The sequence below is a fragment of the Babylonia areolata genome, chromosome 16 (assembly GCF_041734735.1).
Source record: "Babylonia areolata isolate BAREFJ2019XMU chromosome 16, ASM4173473v1, whole genome shotgun sequence".
In the NCBI taxonomy this organism is placed as follows: Eukaryota; Metazoa; Mollusca; class Gastropoda; order Neogastropoda; family Buccinidae; genus Babylonia; species Babylonia areolata.
This window is the reverse complement of record NC_134891.1, coordinates 3,477,466-3,493,904: the sequence shown is the minus strand read 5'-3', so window position 1 is coordinate 3,493,904 and position 16,439 is coordinate 3,477,466. Positions and strand designations below refer to the sequence as shown.

At 41.1% G+C, this 16,439-nt stretch overlaps 1 protein-coding gene across 1 annotated transcript in view; it reads left to right on the top strand.

Annotated features, from left to right (window-relative positions):
- The window catches only part of LOC143290796 (diacylglycerol kinase theta-like), a 79,043-nt gene extending 73,363 nt beyond the window's left edge, over positions 1 to 5,680 (top strand). The window contains exons 22-24 of the mRNA XM_076600310.1: positions 1,577 to 1,675; positions 4,977 to 5,106; positions 5,513 to 5,680. Coding sequence (XP_076456425.1) covers positions 1,577 to 1,675; positions 4,977 to 5,102 — 225 coding nt within the window. The 3' untranslated portion in view covers positions 5,103 to 5,106; positions 5,513 to 5,680. The remainder of the gene's footprint in view (positions 1 to 1,576; positions 1,676 to 4,976; positions 5,107 to 5,512) is intronic.
- The last annotated feature ends 10,759 nt before the right edge of the window (positions 5,681 to 16,439 follow it).

Sequence of the window (16,439 nt, the reverse complement as noted above, 5' to 3'; positions counted from 1 at the left end):
TTGATCATAGTCGGACACGACTGACTGTCGTAATAAAAAAACAAGAGAGGCAAGGCCTTCAAGACTCACTTGTGATACACTTTTTTTAAAAATCTAATCGTTAAAATGTGTTCTGTATTTGTTATTATGAAGCTTCGCGTTAAAAAAAAAAAAGAAAGAAAAAATCCTAACCAGATTCGAATTAAGTCCCCTAGCATTAATTACAGAGTACTTTCCCTTTTTTACTAGCTGCACCAAAACGTTTGCAAAATAAAATAAAAATTAAAAATTGCTTAGCAAAAGAAGTTCCTGTTTGAACAAAAAATGATAATAATGACTCCTCTTGTTGTTGTGTCAGAATAAGAGGTCAAAGTGCCAAGTTTAGAGAATACAAAAAATATAAATATAACAGTAAATGCAGTTTGCATATAATTAGGCTTCACTTTTTATTTTTTTGTGCCCATCCCAGAGGTGCAGTATTGTTTTAAACAAGATGACTGGAAAGAACTGAATTGTTCCTATTTTTATGCCTAATTTGGTGTCAACTGACAAAGTATTTGCAGAGAAAATGTCAATGTTAAAGTTTACCACGGACACACAGACACACACACACACACACACACACACAGACAACTGAACACCAGGTTAAAACATAGACTCACTTTGTTTACGCAAGTGAGTCAAAAACCCTGTGTACTCACACTGACGTGTGCGTGTAATTGCCGCCTCTGCTTTTCAGTTGATCATAGTCGGACATGACTGACCGTCATAATAAAAAAAAAAACAACCTGTGTACTCACACCTGACGTGTGTGTGTAGTTGCCTTCTCTGCTTTTCAGTTGATCATAGTCGGACTTGACTGACCGTCATAATAAAAAAAAAAACAACCTGTGTACTCACACCTGACGTGTGTGTGTAGTTGCCTTCTCTGCTTTTCAGTTGATCATAGTCGGACATGACTGACCGTCATAATAAAAAAACAAACTGTGTACTCACACACCTGACGTGTGTGTGTGTAGTTGCCTTCTCTGCTTTTCAGTTGATCATAGTCGGACATGACTGACCGTCATAATAAAAAAAAAAAAACTGTGTACCCACACTGACGTGTGTGTGTAATTGTCCCCTCTGCTTTTCAGTTGATCATAGTCGGACATGACTGACTGTCATAATAAAAAACAAACTGTGTACTCACACACCTGACGTGTGTGTGTAGTTGCCTTCTCTGCTTTTCAGTTGATCATAGTCGGACATGACTGACTGTCATAATAAAAAACAAACTGTGTACTCACACACCTGACGTGTGTGTGTAGTTGCCTTCTCTGCTTTTCAGTTGATCATAGTCGGACATGACTGACTGTCATAATAAAAAACAAACTGTGTACTCACACACCTGACGTGTGTGTGTAGTTGCCTTCTCTGCTTTTCAGTTGATCATAGTCGGACATGACTGACTGTCATAATAAAAAATAACCCTGTGTACTCACACTGATGTGTGTGTGTAGTTGCCTCCTCTGCTTTTCAGTTGATCATAGTCGGACATGACTGACTGTCATAATAAAAAAACAAACTGTGTACCCACACTGACGTGTGTGTGCAGCTACGCATCACCCTGATGACAGACATCCCAGTTCAGGTGGACGGAGAGCCTTGGATACAACCTGCCGGTCAGGTGGTCGTTCTGCGCTCCGCTCTCAAGGTAAATTTTTGTCAGGTGGTTTTTTTTGTTTGTTTGTTTTTTTCATTTGTTGTGTGTGCCCCTTACTGTAGGACATGTTGTCATCTATATTTCAATAATGATGATCACAAGATAATTTATTGTCCTCAGAAAGGAGATGCTTGGTGTGGTGGCACACAGTTAAATTCTATTTTAGCAACACATACTTAACCGTGACCCACTAGTGCAGACTCCGGCAGGGGTCTGACATTCCTGTCCTGTGCAAACTACTAACCGCCTATGTGGAGAAATGAAAGTAGCTACGGTCGATCTGTATAAATATAGACCTGCATAAGCCATTCAGCTGATTTTCATACGCACAGAAGCACACGATCTCAGCTGCATCAAATATCCATGTGCCCACGGTCAGTCTTCATTTCACACTCATTGTACAAAATTACTAAAAACACGTAAAACAACCTTCAGATATAAACAAGTAGGTTACAATAATAAATAAGCCTATAAATCAAGGACAGTTTATATAACATTGATGAATAATCAAATAATCCAATGCATATATAATGGCAACAACAATAACGATAATAGTAATAATAATGATATGATGATGATAATAATAATTATGTACATTTGTCTAGTGCTTGCCCTGCGGTTGTAAGCACGTTTAACAATACACCTTTCATGAATAGGTTGACAATGGGAGTGATTGAAGTTGCTACTGTGGTGGTCTGTTGGGACCTCTTGACAAGGCTGTACTCTGATAGCGTATCCCATTGTCAACCAGGCCAGGAGATACAGATACCTGCTGTGTTGGAGAGGGAATTTGGATGGAGTGATGGCATAGTGGTAGCAAGCAGGTCCAGGAAGTGAGAAAATCTGAAGGTGAGGGATCCAATTTCACACTTGGCAGAACTTACTCCCTGTCCACTGGACAGTAAAGCGGTGGTCTGGGATGCTGGTCATTCGTATGAGGTGGAAGTCAGATAAAGCCCAAGTCTCACGTGCAGCATGCACTAGAAGTCAGGTAAAGGTCAAGTCTCACGTGCAGCATGCACTGGAAGTCAGATAAAGGTCAAGTCTCACCTGCAGCATGCACTGGAAGTCAGATAAAGGTCAAGTCTCTCACCTGCAGCATGCACTGGAAGTCAGATAAAGGTCAAGTCTCATGTGCAGCATGCACTGGAAGTCAGATAAAGCCCAAGTCTCATGTGCAGCATGCACTGGAAGTCAGATAAAGGTCAAGTCTCATGTGCAGCATGCACTGGAAGTCAGATAAAGCCCAAGTCTCATGTGCAGAATGCACTGGAAGTCAGATAAAGGTCAAGTCTCATGTGCAGCATGCACTGGAAGTCAGATAAAGCCCAAGTCTCATATGCAGCATGCACTGGAAGTCAGATAAAGCCCAAGTCTCATGTGCAGCATGCACTGGAAGTCAGATAAAGCCCAAGTCTCATGTGCAGCATGCACTGGAAGTCAGATAAAGGTCAAGTCTCATGTGCAGAATGCACTGGAAGTCAGATAAAGCCCAAGTCTCATGTGCAGCATGCACTGGAAGTCAGATAAAGGTCAAGTCTCATGTGCAGAATGCACTGGAAGTCAGATAAAGCCCAAGTCTCATGTGCAGAATGCAGTGGAAGTCAGATAAAGGTCAAGTCTCATCTGCAGCATGCAGTGGAAGTCAGGTAAAGGTCAAGTCTCTCACCTGCAGCATGCACTGGAAGTCAGATAAAGGTCAAGTCTCTCACCTGCAGCATGCACTGGAAGTCAGATAAAGGTCAAGTCTCTCACCTGCAGCATGCACTGGAAGTCAGGTAAAGGTCAAGTCTCTCACCTGCAGCATGCACTGGAAGTCAGATAAAGGTCAAGTCTCTCATGTGCAGCATGCACTGGAAGTCAGATAAATCCCAAGTCTCACGTGCAGCATGCACTGGAAGTCAGATAAAGGTCAAGTCTCTCATGTGCAGCATGCACTGGAAGTCAGATAAAGGTCAAGTCTCACATGTAGCATGCACTGGAAGTCAGATAAAGGTCAAGTCTCACATGTAGCATGCACTGGAAGTCAGATAAAGGTCAAGGTCAAGCACTGAGCGCACCCGAAAAAAGACAATTTTGTTGCTGGCAAAATTCTATAGAAAAATAACACTTGATAGGGAAAAACAAATACACTTGTAGGCAGAAAAAAAGAAAAGAAAAAAAAAGTGTTGCTGTACTGTAGTGGTTTAAATAATCTTTAATTGTTCAACAATACACATGATCACAATGTAATGAATGACAAAGGAGCATCAACAAGCGTAAAGCTTATACTGTGCTCACAACGTTGCACTTCAATTTTATCATGATGGCTGATGAACGATATTATCAATTGTATCAAATAACATTCATAAACAGTAAGTAATGAAATAATGAAATAAAACAAATAAACAAACAGTACATAATATAATAAAATAATGCTAATATCAATATTAACATGAGATTAAATTTATTATCACCAGAGTAATGGGCCTGATAGAAGAAAAACACGATGGGGGGGAGGGAGAAGAAGAAGAAGAAAATTTAGAAGAATGGTGGGTAAGGTGGTGGGGGAGGGGGAACAGAGGGGAGAGGAGAAATTCTGACAGATCATTGGCCAATCCATTCAACTTTGAATATTTGGTCAGTCAAATAAATCCAACTGCTGTACTGTAGTGACACGCTGACCCAAGGGCGGACAGCCCAAATTTCACACAGAGGAATCTGTTGTGACATGCAACAGGAATCTGTGTGCAGCATGCACTTAGCACACATAAAAGAACCCTCGGCAATAAAAGGGTTGTTCTTGGCAAAATTCTGTAGAAAAATCCACTTCGATAGGAAAAACAAATTAAAAAAAAACTACACGCAGGAAAAAATACAAAAAAATGGGTGGCGCTGTAGTGTAGTAACGCGCTCTCCCTGGGGAGAGCAGCCCGAATTTCACACAAAGAAATCCGATGTGATAAAAAGAAATACAAATACAGTATATCCTTTCATTTGAATGACTAGACGCTCAGTTTGATGTTCCAGTCAAACTTGGGAGAAAGGGTGAGAGCAGGATTCGAACCCACACCCTCACAGACTCTGTGTTGGCAGCTGAGCATTTAAACCATTCTGCCACCTTGGTTAAAAAAAGAAGAAAAAAAAGTAGTGCTGTGCAGGTGGAAAAGTACGGTGGTGGGGAATGATGGTCTAGAGGTAACACATCCGCCTAGGAAGCGAGAGAATCTTGAGCGCACTGGTTCGAATCCTGGCGCAGCGGCCAGTATTTTCTCCCCCTCCAGTCGACTTTGAGTACAACGCTCTGTTTCAGGCGACCATGTTGAAGAAGAGCAAGAACAAGATCAAGCGGCGAAACACGGAGCCCAGCATTTTCTTCCCGGAGAACGAGCCTCTGCAACAGCCCCAGTCCCCCTTGGACGAGAGTGGACCCCTATAACCAGGTGGGTGGACGGTGGGTTGGATGTGTGTGTGTGTGTCTGTGTGTTTGTCTGTCTGTGTGTGTGTGTGTGTTTGCAACAGCCCCAGCCCCCCGTGGACGAGAGTAGACCCCAATAACCACGTGGGTGGACGATGGGTTGGGGCGTCTGTGTGCATGCGTGTGCATGTCTGTGTGTCTGCAGCAGCCCCAGCCCCAGCCCCAGCCCCTCAATTATTAGAGTTAACTCCTATTATAACCAGATAGGTGGAGGGTGGGTTATGTGTTTAGTGTATAAACATATGTATATACAGATATATATATATATATGTGTGTGTGTGTGTGTATGAGTACTGTATACAGTGTATATTTTTTTACCAAACAGTGTAAAAGCAGTGCATAAAGTGAGTGACAGGGCTGTTTGGTTTCAGACAGCAGTCCAGACTAGGGAACCACTTGCATGATGTTGCTTCAGGCACGCGCAGGCCGGCAGGGAGGCTGCAGACAGACGGACAGACAGGCAGGCACCTGACTGCGCTTCTCTGTGTGTGGGGGGGAGGGGGTATGCACGCATACAAGTATGCATCCGTATGTGTGTGTTTGTGTGTGTGTTTTTCATGAATGCCTGTGTGTGGTTTTTTTTTGGGGGGGTGGGGGGGGGGTGAACCCACTGAGAGGAAGTTACACGCTCGAGTACCCTTACACTGTGTGGATTAAAAAAAAAACGTCATACACCTGTGGAATACCTGTATCTGTTGTGGTTTAGCACCTGTGAGGATTGGACAAGGTTTGCTGTCGATGGTGGTTGGAGGCAGGGAGCAGAGGTGGACTGTGTGGACTGTCAGCTGGGAAGAGAGTGGTGACCCACAAGGCAGGACTGGTGTGTGTATTAGTGGGGGCATTTCAAGAGCGCTGAATGACGACGAATCAGCCGGGATATTGTGCGTGGTAAAAGCGCGTTTCGGCAGTACCGTAGAGGACTTGTCAGGAAGCTGTTGTGCAGCGTTGATTGTTAGCTGAAAGAGTCACTGCAAGATGTTCGAGCAAAAAAAAAACCACTGGAAAAGCACAATACATAGTGAATAGAAAATTTAATTTGTTTAAGCATGGCTGAAAGAGTACCACACAGATTACAAAACAGAGTTAGATACATCAAGTTTTGCTGAAAGTAGACTGCAGAAAGCAACAGACAGAGAAACCAGTTAAGTGTATTAGCTTTTCAAAGGAAACAGAAAAAGTAAGTTTGCATTGAAACAGAGGGGTTGTGTGCTGGAGTTAACAGAAGGAAGTTTTCACATTCTCACAAACGAAGAGCTGGTATGTGCAGGGCACTGAGACTGCTGAAAAAATAAAATAAAAGAAAGTAAGGGTGTAGAGCAGGAAAAAAAACTTTGTTGCACATTGTGACATGACGCATGAATGGTATTTGTTGCACATCTTCTGTGAACAGCCAGAGGACAGTTGAATTGTATTTGTCGCACATCATGCGTGAACAGCCAGAGGACAGTTGAATTGTATTTGTCGCACATCATGCGTGAACAGCCAGTGGACGGTTGAATTGTATTTGTTGCACATCATGCGTGAACAGCCAGTGGACGGTTGAATTGTATTTGTCACACATCATGCGTGAACAGCCAGTGGACGGTTGAATTGTATTTGTCACACATCATGCGTGAACAGCCAGTGGACGGTTGTATTTATCGCACATCATGCGTGAACAGCCAGAGGACAGCTGAATTGTATTTGTCGCACATCATGCGTGAACAGCCAGTGGACGGTTGAATTGTATTTGTCACACATCATGCGTGAACAGCCAGTGGACGGTTGAATTGTATTTATCGCACATCATGCAGAGGACAGTGTGGACGGAAGAGGAACGGTGATCACTGTTGCAAGGAAGCACTGGAGCACAAGAGTGCAGAGTGCACAGTGCACCGTCGAGCCCAGCAACACAGAGCAGTGCACAGAGTGAAACAGAGCCCTGTCTGTGTTGCGCTGCGTTGCGTTGCGTTGCGATACCTCCGCAGTCACTGAGCACAGACTGGGAGTGAGAAACGTGGCTACGATAGCATGCACGGAACCTGGCTGGGCACACAGCTGCACCGGGGAAGAACCACGCAAGTTGAGTGCAGCATGAACTTGTTACCGATAACCTGGTGGAACATATAGGTGCAAAAGCACTGCCGGAGTGCAACATGTACTGAAAGTGGACATTGGACTGAACAGTGGTAGTGGGGTGCAGGGGTGCATCGTGTACTGAAAAGTGAATATTGGACTGTGGAAACGAACTGCAGTTGCAGTTGCAGAAATGAAGTCTGGGAAGTGGTGTGTGGACTTAGAGGAAGAGCTGGATTCAGCAGTACTGCACAAATTTATCGTGAGTACACAGCACTGACTATGAACATAAACACACGAATGGAACATAGTTATGTCCAGGTGTTTTGCAAGACGGCATGGACTGAAAGTGAGAAACTGCCAGTGCATATGCATTGCAAGAGTGCAGCGTGGACTGAAAGTGAAAAGCTTGTCACTACAAGTGCATTGCAAGAGTACAGCATAGGACTGTAAGTGAAAAAACTGTCATTACAAGTGTATCGCAAGAGTGCAGCATGGACTGAAAAGTGAAAAACTGTCAGTACAAGTGCATCGCAAGAGTGCAGCATGGACTGAAAGTGAAAAACTGTCAGTACAAGTGCATCGCAAGAGTGCAGCATGGACTGTAAGTGATGAACTGCCAGTGCAAGCGCATTGCAAAAGAGTGCAGCATTGATGAACGTTAAGGACAGTGTAGTGGGTTGTGATTGCACTGAAAAGAGTGCAGAATGGACTGAAAGTGAAAAACTGTGCCAGTGTATGGCGAGAGTTGAGCATTGATGACAGTAAAGGACAGTGCGGTGGTTTGCAAATGCACTGAAAGAGTGCAGTGTGTACTGAAGGTGTTGGACTGGAACATGTGATGGGGTGTGAACGCACTGAAAGCAAGCAGCAGGGGTTGAAGCAGTTTGATGTTGTACCACTTTGCTGTGTGAACATGCACTAAAATGGATTGTAATGTACAGAGTAATGTATTACAGTGGCTGGCTTGGGTATAATTAGAAGCGTACAACAACCATGAACCAAAAAAAGAGATGTTTAAAACTGAAGGTAAAATGAAGTGAATAGCAAAGAATGAATAAATTATTGGTAGTCCATAAACAAAACAAAAACTGACAAGAATTAGAATTCATGGATTGTAAACCTTGGTATAAAGCATTACATATGAGTACACAGATTTTCTTTACATCTTTTATCTTTTTCTCCTTGCTTTCTTACACTGCAAGGAGGGGGGGGGGGATATAAGAAATGTAAAAAAAAAAAAAAAAGGAAAGAGAGGCAAGGCCTATTTTTCATGCTCTTTACAAAAACACATGCTAGATTTCTCAAGTTACAGAGGGCCAGGGGGGGAGTAGGGGGTTAAAAAAACAACAACCATAGTTGAAAGAAAGAGACTGAAAGAAGAGGGGGGGGAAAGACTGAATGTTGAAAGCAGTAAAGGACAGGGGGGTGGGGAGGGGGCGGTAGGCGGAGGGGTGTGTGAAACAAACAAAATTCTAGAATATAAAAGCAAGAATAGGGGAGGGTTGTTGTTAAAAATGTTTTCTGCAATGAATATTATGAACCAGAAAAAAGAAAAGAATGTATAAAAAAAAATAATAATAATAATTAAAAAAAATAAAAAAAAAAAAGGTTGAGGAGTGGTTTGAACCGCCTATGTTGAACTCTCAAACAGACCAACAGGGCCAAAAACACATTTGTACATGCACATCCAAAATTGATACTTGGAACTAATGTAAATTAGCATGATAAACTGATTACTGTAACCTAGGTGATAACACCGTCAAAATCATGTTGTTTTAATGTCTCGTTTATCTGATATATTTCTAAGTAGTCAAGAAAAAATGTTGCTCCTGCCTCAGGCACACTGCAACATGTGGCCACAGTTAGAATCATGTTGTTTTAATGTATCACAGTTATCTGAAATATTTCTAAGTATACTGTAAAGAAAGAAAAAAAACAACATGTTGCTATTGCCTCAGGTGCACTGCAATACGTTGCCATTTTTCCCCGGATCTGCGCAGATTTAAGTGACCGAAAGTAAGCAGTTGTGAGAGAAAATAGAGTGCGCACTTCAAACAAATATACATTATCTTGCGCTTAATACATTTTTGTACATTTTTTTTATATGTTAAATGTGCTGTACAATTCTATTGATTACATTTCATATTATTTCTTTTGCAATTTATTTCCTTGGGACTTCTTTCTTCTCCCGGGCTATTGGGATTTGTCAGAAAAACATGCTAATTTTTTTTTCTTAATGTTACTTTTAGTTAATTCAGTATCCACTTAAAGATATTCATTATGCAGTAAACTGGTTAATGGTGTAGTTAGTGTCATACTATGTGCTCTGGCCAGAATTTGTATTTCTTTTCTTTTAATTGAGAACGATGAAAAACAATGTCATGCCGTCTTTAAACCCAGACAAACATTCAAGCAGCTAACTAGGAAGAACCCAATTAACAATGAAAAACAATGTCATGCCATCTTTAAACCCAGACAAACATTCAAGCAACTAATTAGGAAAAACCCAATTAACAATGAAAAACAATGTCATGCCGTCTTTAAACCCAGACAAACATTCAAGCAGCTAACTAGGAAGAACCCAATTAACAATGAAAAACAATGTCATGCCGTCTTTAAACCTAGACAAACATTCAAGCAGCTAACTAGGAAGAACCCAATTAACAATGAAAAACAATGTCATGCCGTCTTTAAACCCAGACAAACATTCAAGCAACTAACTAGGAAGAACCCAATCAAATTTTCTGGATCTGAAACCTGACGGAAGTAAACTGTTCATGATCTGGAAACATGGCTTAAGTCTGGAAGACTGTCAGCTCGTCATTAGATTGAGTGTAAAGATTTTTTTTTTTTTCAAAATGTTTAATCAAAATTTGTCATGGCAGAAAAAAGTATTTTGATACTTACAGAGGAAATTAATATTGTAAAGTTTACCATGTACACACACGCACACACGCAAACGTTTACACACACACACACACATAGAGACTCGCTTGTTTACACAAGTGAGATGGAAAAAAAGCCAAAGAACTTGCTTTGAGTCAGTTACCCAGATTTATGAAGTGGATAAGAAACTCTGTGATATTTTTGATGCTTTAAACAGTGCAGTAAACGGTTTAGAACAAGGAAAAACAACAACCCAAAATGCAGTGATGTTCAATAAGAGCTTGAAGAGAACTTCAGAGATGTGGAAGACAGCAAAACAGAGATCAGCAGTTCAGCGAAGAGGTCGTCTCACCGTCCAAATGAAACAGAGTGGCAGTGATCCAACGCCTTGTCTAACTCTGTGCGATGAAAATAAGGGATATGAATATGTAAAGAGAGTTCCGATTGACAAAAACTTTTGTTGTCTTTAGTGATCGGAGTCCTTGTGACTTGAATCAGTGACAAGCAGAAGATGGAAATAGGTTTCCACTTGGCTTTAGACGGTGAAAAACATTTAGTGACTTGACAATGGAAATAGATTTCTAAACTTGGCTTTAGACGGTGAAAAACATTTAGTGACTTGACAATGGAAATAGATTTCTAAACTTGGCTTTAGATGGTGAAAAACATTAGTGACTTGGCAATGGAAATAGATTTCTAAACTTGGCTTTAGACAGTGAAAAACATTTAGTGACTTGACAAGGCAAATGATGAATCAGAAAAAAAACCAAAAAACATAAGGAATTAGGATATAAAAATAATCGGGGAATTGGATTTTAATTGGCATTAAGTGGTAGCAAGTGAAGCTGGGTGATACTTATGAAGATAACTTTACTGGTAGCACATATATATATATATATATATATATTGTTGGGGTTTTTTTACCTGCCAAATATGAGTAAGACCATGTACTTGTTGGATTTGGGATATGTGTGCAATTTAGTCCCAAGAGAATTAAGAACAGTGTTGTCAAATTAGGAACAACAACGTTGTCATTGCTGCTTATGGTGTGGTGGAGTGGCTGTGGGTTACCATGGCGATAGCCACAGAGCACTTTGCATTGGAAGCAGACTTCATCCTGTAATTGAAGCAGATTTCGTCTTCTTTGAAACAAAAATTTGTCTGTGTCAACAATTTTGTATTTGAAACAGGTTTCGTCTTCTTTGAAATGGACGTTTGTCTCTCCGTGTCACCATTTCCACCACACAAAATGATAAGACTTGTTCCTTATTGGACTGTTAAAAAAAAAAAAATTAAAAAAAAAAAAAAAAAAATCTGCCTACCTGCTTCTGAACTTGATATTTTTTGTGTGCTCATCTTTGTTTTATTTCTGTTGTGGGTTTTTTTGTTTTTTTTTATTTTATTTTATGAAGTTTCAGTTTTAAGACTGTTCCACCCTGTAGAACTGCTGTTGATATGATGATTGCCCAGAAACTGTCCGATGCGTTCTTTATTCTGTTGTGTATTAGGTACAGCCCCTTTGTGTGAACTGTCACTGATGTGAATTATTCTGGTCGTCTAGCCGTGAGGTAGCCCATCTCCCGATTCACACACACACACACCCCCCCCCCTGTCCCCTGTCCCCCTCCCCACCCATTTCTCCCCCCCCCGCCCCGCCCCCCCTCACCCTCCACCTCCCTTCCCATACTCCCCCTGTTTTTTCTTTTTCTCCATGGTCCGTTCTTACCTGCTGAATTCTTGTTTGTGTGATGGTAAGTGGTATAGTGTCTGTGAATCCGACACAGAGACGAGAGGTTTCACGGGCTGAACTGTAAATGTCGTGCTCGTGTAATGGTGGGTTTTGTTGGTGGCCGAAATGAAGGTATCGTTTCAAGAGTGTCGTGCTAGAGGCTGGGTTTCATTGGCTGAAATGGTTGTGGTAAGTTAGAAACACTGGATTTCATTGGCTGAAATGGTTGTGGTATGTTAGAAACGCTGGGTTTCATTGGCTGAAATGGTTGTGTTATGTTAGAAACGCTGGGTTTCATTAGCTAAAATGGAGGTGCCGTGCGAGAGACAGTGGGCCTCATTGGCTGGAATGTAAGTGTCTCTAACTGGGTTTAAGTTAAGATCCATAATTATAGTAGTAAGTTAAGATCCATAATTATAGAAGGAACTCAGTCTTCTTTACAATGTATTGACAGTTCAAGTCATGATGCTAATGATAGGAAAAGATACATAGTCATAGTACAAACAAAATTTTGGTGTCATATACTGTACCATGTCAAACTCGAATGCATCAGTTTGACATGGTAAGTATATGTATCACCAAACATGGAGTATAATACAAACTCCTCCTTTTGGTGTCATATACTGTACCATGTCAAACTGATGCATTCGAGTTTGACATGGTAAGTATATGTATCACCAAACATGGAGTATAATACAAACTCCTCCTTTTCGTTTAAATGTATCGACAGTTGGAACTGGGTCATGTAGCAGTCAGACTCACTGTAACAGTGGCAGCAACTGACTGATGGTAGAATTGAGTTGAAAAACTCTGTTGGCAAAAAGCCCCTAAGACCAGGTTGGTTGGTGGTCTTTTTCAGATCCTTTTTTCCCTTCTCATAGTAACATGCTTTATTGTGGTCAATATTTTCACATTTTCTTTTATGCTGTTCCTACAGATTATCAGATAAAAGTAAGAAAACAGTTGGTCAGAAATAAAGGAAATCCCCCCATAAGATTTGTGATTGAGAAGGTTTTCAAATGAATTGGTTTTACACAGAAATTCCCCATATGATTTGTTATTTCGAAGATTTTATGAATGAATCAAGCATGGATTTGCAGAATTGCTCTCGGTAATCTGTTCTAGTTGTGTAGAAGCTTGGTAGAAAAAAAAGAAGAAGAAAAAACAAAACAAAAAAACAATCACAATATTGTTCAGTCAGTCACACCTCTGCACTGTGCACGTCTTGCTCTTTAATTTATTAATAACTTGAGCACATCTTCCTCTTTATTTTATTAATAACTTTCTCAGCTGCTGTTGTGTGACCTGGCTTCACCAGGCAACAGAGATCATGTTCCGTGTTCATGCTTATTCAAGTTTACACACATTTAAACCAGTGATTTTGTCAGTAAACATGTTGTTTTTTTTGTTGTTGTGCCCACCCATTATCTTTCAGAAAACGTGAGGTAGATGTTTGATGTAAGTCAAAGCCCTGGAAGCCATCTTTAAAGAGTCTACAAACTGCATCAGCACCTCTTCAAATAGCACGTTCAAAAGTGACCCGGCCATGAATTAAAGAGTTTTGTTTTAACTGGTTTGCTTCTGCAGATCAGAGCACGTGTTAAACGCCAGGAAGGGAGTATCATCTGCAGTATAGGTTGTGTCGTCGGCCGTACAGGTTGCAGGTTGTGTTACCTGCAGCGTAGATTGTATTGTCTGCAGTGTAAGTTGAATAATCCACAGTATAGGTTGCACTGTCTGCAGTATAGATTGCGCTATCTGCAGTGTAGGTTTTATCGTTTGTAGGTTGTTTCAGTTGTAGTACAGGTTGTTCTACCTGTAGTATAGGCTGTGTCATTTGTGATAAAAGGTTGTGTCAGCTGCTGTGTGGCTTCAGTTGTCTTTTGCGCAAGTTGTGTCATCTGTAGTATTGGTTGTTGTATCATTTGTAGTATAGCTTGTGCTGTCTGCAGTGTAACTTGTTTCATCTGCATAGCTTGTGTCCTCTTGAATATAGCTTGTGTCATGAGCATAGCTTGTTTCATCTGCATTACAGGTTGTGTCATCTGCAGTATAGTTTGTGTAATCTGTAATATGGGTTGTATCATCCACAGTAAAGGTTGTATCATCTGTAGTATAGGTTGTGTCATCTGTAATACAGCTTGTGTCATCTGCAATATAGCTTGTGTCATCTGCAGTATAGCTTGTGTCATCTGTAATGTAGGTGTATAATCTGCAGTATAGCTTGTGTCATATGTAATGTAGTTGTATCATCTGTAATATAGGTTGTGTTATCTGCAGTATAGCTTGTGTCATCTGCAGTATAGCTTGTGTCATCTGTAGTATAGGTTGTGTCATCTGTAATATAGGTTGTATCATCTCAAGTATAGCTTGTGTCATCTGTAATATAGGTTGCATTGTCTGCAATATGGCTTGTATCATCTGTAATGTAGGTTGCATTGTCACAGTGTAGGTTGAATCATCTGCAGTATAGGTTGTGTGTTACAGATTCCATTGTCCGTGTAATACATAGTGTGAACTGCATGGCCTGTATAATCTGCGGCATAGATTGACTTTTGATTTGTAGTATTGGTTGTATAGTTTGCTCTGTAATTCAGCCAGTTGGTCAGGTTGTACAGTATGCACTGTAAAATGTGTACTCTGCCTCTCGCGTATTTCTGTCTGCTTATGAAATGTTTAGTATGCTGATTTTCTTTGATTTTTTTTTTCCTGCAGTTGTCACATTTGCAAACATATTACAGTATTCTTTCTTTCTTTCTTTCTTTTTTTCTTTTTAATTTATTGATTTTAGTACTATTAGCTTGTTCAGACTGGAAAGAAGACTCTGTGACTCCGGTTAGATCCTGATGCCATATGAGCTAAAGGAAGGCAGGCAGGCTGAAAATCTACCTTGATCTTCAGTTATATAGTGGGCCACTTTCACTATCTTATCACAAAGGGGTTTGATGTTTGGGCTAAGGAGGGGGGAGGGGGGGGAGTGAATCACTTAAAGCAAAACCAAAAGAATAACAACCAAAAAAAAAACCCTGCTTTTTTTGGGGCTATTCTTTCTGGTAAAAAATAAATAAATAAATAAAAATCAAGTTTTTAAAAAGGGGAGATTATGTAATGATAGCAGGGGCATTTCTTACATTGTTCAGTGGCATTGAATCTTTGGGATGGTGGGGGAAAGGGTGGGTGGGTTGGGTCTTTATTATAGGTGATTGTGAAAGAAAATCGTGAAGTTCAGTGTAGACATGTGAGGGATGGTGCAAGAGGAGGAAGTGGGTGAGGGAGAAAGAGACAGAGGGACAGAGAAAGATGGAGGTGGATCAGAGAGAAACTGAGGGGCAGAGAGAGAGAGAGAGAAAGAGAGATGTGTTGACAAGAAACAGATTAAAGAAGAGAGAGAGAAGGAGGTGTGTTGACAAGAAACAGATTGAGGAAGAGAGAGAGAGAAGGAGGTGTGTTGACAAGAAACAGATTGAGGGAGAGAGAGAGAGAGAGAAGGAGGTGTGTTGGGGACCAGTGTTTGAAGAAAAAAAAGCAGTGACTAAGAATAATCCTACATTATACACACATACACAGCTGGATGCTCTGATGCGTTTTAATTCTGATGACGGGGAGGGAAATTTGACCTGTATACCAGGTACAGCCTTGCTTGGAGAGAGATGGGCATAAATATTTCACCCACTTTTTTTCTTTCTTTTTAAGCTATAAGAGTTGAATGTATATCACTTTTCTTAGATGTGATGCACAAGTGTAAAAGGTATTCTGTTTTTAACTCACTCAGTACGGCCAATCCTCTCTTCTCCTCTACACAGACCCCTCGGATGTCCAGTGGGTGTCTCAATGACCCAACCTTTAGCTTCCGTCGTCAGAATTGTGGCATTCTTTGTCAACATTCACCTCTTCAGTATAAGAGCCTTCCGCTTGCAATGTTTTGATGATGGTAACTGGGGTGAAACGCTGTTAACGTCGTCTCTTTCGCCGTTCGTATGGAGTGAGTTAAAAAAGAAAAAGAAAAAAAAAAAAAAGAGGCCAGATGAGCGACAGCACAGTCAGATGCACTGGCTGTTCATGGAAAGTGTAATGCGAAGAATCGTAGTTGTTTCCCCTCACACACACCCCGACTCTGCCCCCCTCCCCGCCCCGCCTCCCCTCCCCTCCCACACCCCTTCCGATGTATCCCATGATCCTCCACAGTAACGTTTTGAAGCGGAACACTGTGACGCTGGTGTCGGGGGGACTGTACAGAATGTTGGTTCCAGAGAAACGTTGACGATTGGCGGACACTTGTATTCTCATGATGACCATTCACTTAAAACTGTTTTTAACTTTTACCAAGGACTGCAATGAGAGTGCGTTCGTTGACTCCCTGTTTCTGGGTCCTTGTTGGTGTTTCCATGGATCTGGTGGAGTATTTATAATCATTGTTTTGTTTGTTTGTTTTTTTTGGACTTGTTGGTTTGGTACGTACCTGTATGCATACACTATTTCAGGATTGTATTTATTGTGTCCATGCAAACTGTCTGGGTGGCATTGGAGGTGCACGGGGAGACCTCGGACAACAGACTACATTGAAGTCTCTTTGACTCGGGTGTGCACCCGGTTTCAGTGCATGTGATAAGGGTGCACCCTGTTTT